This window comes from Oncorhynchus clarkii, chromosome 2, assembly GCF_045791955.1.
Source record: "Oncorhynchus clarkii lewisi isolate Uvic-CL-2024 chromosome 2, UVic_Ocla_1.0, whole genome shotgun sequence".
Taxonomy (NCBI): Eukaryota; Metazoa; Chordata; class Actinopteri; order Salmoniformes; family Salmonidae; genus Oncorhynchus; species Oncorhynchus clarkii.
Genome location: NC_092148.1, coordinates 4,188,410 through 4,192,476, shown reverse-complemented (window position 1 = coordinate 4,192,476; position 4,067 = coordinate 4,188,410). Strand labels below are relative to the sequence as shown.

At 44.6% G+C, this 4,067-nt stretch overlaps 1 protein-coding gene across 1 annotated transcript in view; it reads right to left on the bottom strand.

Annotated features, from left to right (window-relative positions):
- The window catches only part of LOC139418994 (oxysterol-binding protein-related protein 10-like), a 134,495-nt gene extending 130,912 nt beyond the window's left edge, over positions 1-3,583 (bottom strand). The window contains exon 1 of the mRNA XM_071168803.1: positions 3,143-3,583. Coding sequence (XP_071024904.1) covers positions 3,143-3,378 — 236 coding nt within the window. The 5' untranslated portion in view covers positions 3,379-3,583. The remainder of the gene's footprint in view (positions 1-3,142) is intronic.
- Between the last annotated feature and the right edge of the window lie 484 nt (positions 3,584-4,067).

Sequence of the window (4,067 nt, the reverse complement as noted above, 5' to 3'; positions counted from 1 at the left end):
GCAGGTATGGTTCAGACATCGTATGTCTGATTAGAGGGGGATTCATGGGAACAGCAGGTACGGTTCAGCAAAACCAGTCATAACACAGCAACAGACACTGAAGAAGCTGCCAGGCCAATAGGTCTTAAACTATTGAAAGTCATTCCAATTCACAAGCTCCTCTTCTGTCAAACCTTCTGGTCACAACACATAAAATCCCCTCTGACAGGATTGAAACCACAACGTTGCTTCTGTCAAACCTTCTGGCCACAACACATAAAAGCCCTTCTGACAGGATTGAAAACACAACGTTGCTTCTGTCAAACCTTCTGGTCACAACACATAAAAGCCCTTCGGACAGGATTGAAACCACAATGTTGCAATTACTGTGCTGAGATACAACTGTCAGAAAGGCTTTATCAAACAGTTTATTGGCTCCGCTGCCTGCCTGCCCCCCCCCCCCCCGAAGAGTAATACAATGGAAAACAGAAAACAGTGTGCAATATTGAGACAGAAGGATGTGTCAGAGTTGATTTCAGCATCTCTCACATGCAATCAGTATCAAATTTGACTTCTTTTGTTTTCAGTTGAGAACTGAGAGAAAGTGAGCCAAACATTCACATAGGAACAGACATCGTTAAAAGTTCAAAGAGTAGTTTGAAATAGAGCACAGCGGGCGCAGGAAGCAAACCTGGAAAGTCAAACCCGCTGATCTAATTTTAGAACTCATGCAGCCAGGTTCTCAGGTATTTATTTCTCTGGCGTTGTGTTAAAAGCAGTCTGAATATTTGTTCCGGTCCTTGGTTATCACCTAGACTAGAATGTTCATATTGTTAAAAGTGTAACAACCATGTGGTTGTAAGGAGTGCAGAATTTACTGGAATTCTCCCCATATCACATATTTATCACACTAAGAAAACACACGCAAACACATGCCAAGTGAGAGATGGAGAGAGAGAGAGAGAGAGATGGAGAGAGAGAGAGAAGAGAGAGAGAGAGAGAGAGAGAGAGAGAGAGAGAGAGAGAGAGAGAGAGAGAGAGAGAAAGAGAGACAGCCAGACAGAGTGAATCAGTCAGTAACCAACAGAACACTGTGATCCGAGCTCATTACACGACTGGCTGCTCTCTCTCTATCGATCTAAACACACAGTGACACACACACACACACACACACACACACACACACACTAGCAGCGTGCCAGAGATGGGAGGGGGGCTGTTAGGGATCATTGATTTTCCTTCAGATCCCACCACCCACCAGACCTAATCCAAAGCAACAGTGTGTCTCTGTCCCAAATGGAACTCCATCACCTACATAATGTAGTCAGAGCCATAGGGCTCTGGTCTAAAGTAGTGCACTATATAAGGAATAGGGCTCTGGTCTAAAGTAGTGCACTATGTAGGGAATAGGGCTCTGGTCTAAAGTAGTGCACTATGTAGGGAATAGGGCTCTGGTCTAAAGTAGTGCACTATGTAGGGAATAGGGCTCTGGTCTAAAGTAGTGCACTATGTAGGGAATAGGGCTCTGGTCTAAAGTAGTGCTCTATGTAGGGAATAGGGTCCTGGTCTAAAGTAGTGCACTATGTAGGGAATAGGGTCCTGATCTAAAGTAGTGCACTATATAGGGAATAGGGCTCTGGTCTAAGGTAGTGCACTATGAAGGGAATAGGGCTCTGGTCTAAAGTAGTGTACTATATAGGGAATAAGGTCCTGGTCTAAGGTAGTGCACTATGAAGGGAATAGGGCTCTGGTCTAAAGTAGTGCACTATGTAGGGAATAGGGTCCTGGTCTAAGGTAGTGCACTATGAAGGGAATAGTGTCCTGGTCTAAAGTAGTGCACTATGTAGGGAATAGGGTCCTGGTCTAAGGTAGTGCACTGTGAAGGGAATAGGGCTCTGCTCTAAAGTAGTGTACTATATAGGGAATAGGGCTCTGGTCTAAGGTAGTGCACTATGAAGGGAATAGTGTCCTGGTCTAAAGTAGTGCACTATGAAGGGAATAGTGTCCTGGTCTAAAGTAGTGCACTATGAAGGGAATAGTGTGTTGGTAGACAGGTCTAATTAACAAGTGTAAAAAGATCTATTCCCTCTGAATGAGCCAAGTTCAGTAATAGAAATGCAAAGGGCAGTGAAATAGAGTCTGTTGTTGCCCCCCATCGCAGACTGTCAACCTAAAGTAGTGCACTATGTAGGGAATAGGGCTCTGGTCTAAAGTAGTGTACTATATAGGGAATAGGGCCTGTGTGTTGGTAGACAGGTTTACTGAACAAGTGTAAAAAGGTCTATTCACTCTGAATGAGCCAAGTTCAGTAATAGAAATGCAAAGGGCAGTGAAATAGAGTCTGTTGTTGTCCCCCATCGCAGACTGTCAACCTATCACCCCTGGAGCTCTCCCACAGCCTGGGACCATCTGGCTCGGAACATGAAATCATTCCAAAACAACTGTTCCACTATATCAGCAAAACCCTGTTCCTGTCCGAGTCCGCCTTCATGTTAAAGTATTTATGAACCGTCCTATCTCAGTGCCTTATCTCTATGAACTCAATGACTGCTTTCATGACGGAAGGCAGTGCGACCACTCAACAAATAATTCACTAAACTATAGAACAGAACAAGGCAGAATAGAACATGAAAACAGTATTTATATATTATGTTAATGGTCATCACTTGTGTTGTTGCCAACAACAACAACGGTGTTCTAGTAAACACGGCAACGGGACGGAAAATGCCTTGTCGTGCAGCAACGCAAAGCGACGCTCCTCCCGGTTCAGCCCTTCCAATGGAAACATCCTGTGCGTTATGACATCTTCATCAATCAGCTGATCAATGACGGCGAATGTGATCTGCCCTGCCCCCCCCCCCCCCTTTTTTGTAACTTCTGTTATCAATAGATGTGATAAGATACGAAAAAAATAGGTGAAAATTAAATAGATAAGATGAATATTTAATATCGAACCGAACTTGTTGTGAATAGATAAGATTAAATGCGATTTTAAAAAATATATGTGTGAAATGAGATGACTTTCTAGAAGACACAACTGATCAGCAATGGCACCAAACTCGGCTAATAACCACTATAAAACTATCTCTGTTCTACGGCGTTAGTGTGCGTCCGCGTATAACGTCCTGGACCGGAGCTAGACCCCCTGAATAGGCTACTGTACCTGTTCTGCCATCCCTGTAGCAGGTTGGTGTATTTATTGAGGACCCCCTCCAGGCGCCGCTTGTGGGTTTGATGCGGAGTAGACGCGCTGCCCCCAGACACCCCACCACCGGTGCCTGCCTCTGAGCCCAGGCTGTGCGGACACGGACCACCAACTCCTCGGTCCGAACGCCGTGCGGCCGGATTCCCATGGTAGGATGCGGGGTTGATCGTGTTGGAGCCTGGGTGCTTGTCCATAGTTGAGATTTAGGCTCAAGATAAGATGATTATCTTGTTTTAGAAGGTGGAAAACCGAACGAGAAGAAGATCGAATGCAGTGGAGATTCCAGAACAGGGTGATGACCACATTCTCCGTTAGTGCGGCTTCTTGGAGAATATGGACCCCTGTACTGACTTATGCTGAGAGAAGAAGAGAGAGGAGAAGAGGGGTATTCCGTGTCTTGCTGCGGTGTTGGTGTGTGGCTCTGACGTTTCTGCGTTTTTTTTCCTACTGGAAATCCCGGGTTGGTCACTCCCTTTGACTGCCAGCCAACCACGATACCGATGTACCTCTAGAATACAGGTTCTATATGCATCATCGCTGAGAACACACGGATTCACCATAGCTCATTCACCACACACAAGGATCTCAACGTACATGCATGATGAGTGGGTTATTCAATATTTCATTTCGAATAGGTCAAAAAATAGGACTATGTCATTTAGCCTATTTGATATGAAAATGTAAGGCTATACAATTCATATTCTTCATGAATTTCTTCCAGAAGAGAGACATTAGTAAACATTGCAACAATTGTCTTGTAATTTATCAGGGGACAGACATCTGAAATAGGCTAATCAACTTCCATCTGCTAATTGTAACAAACGTAGACAACTCCAAATCCCAGAATCCTCCAGTTCGACATCTCCTTGATGATGTAATTTAC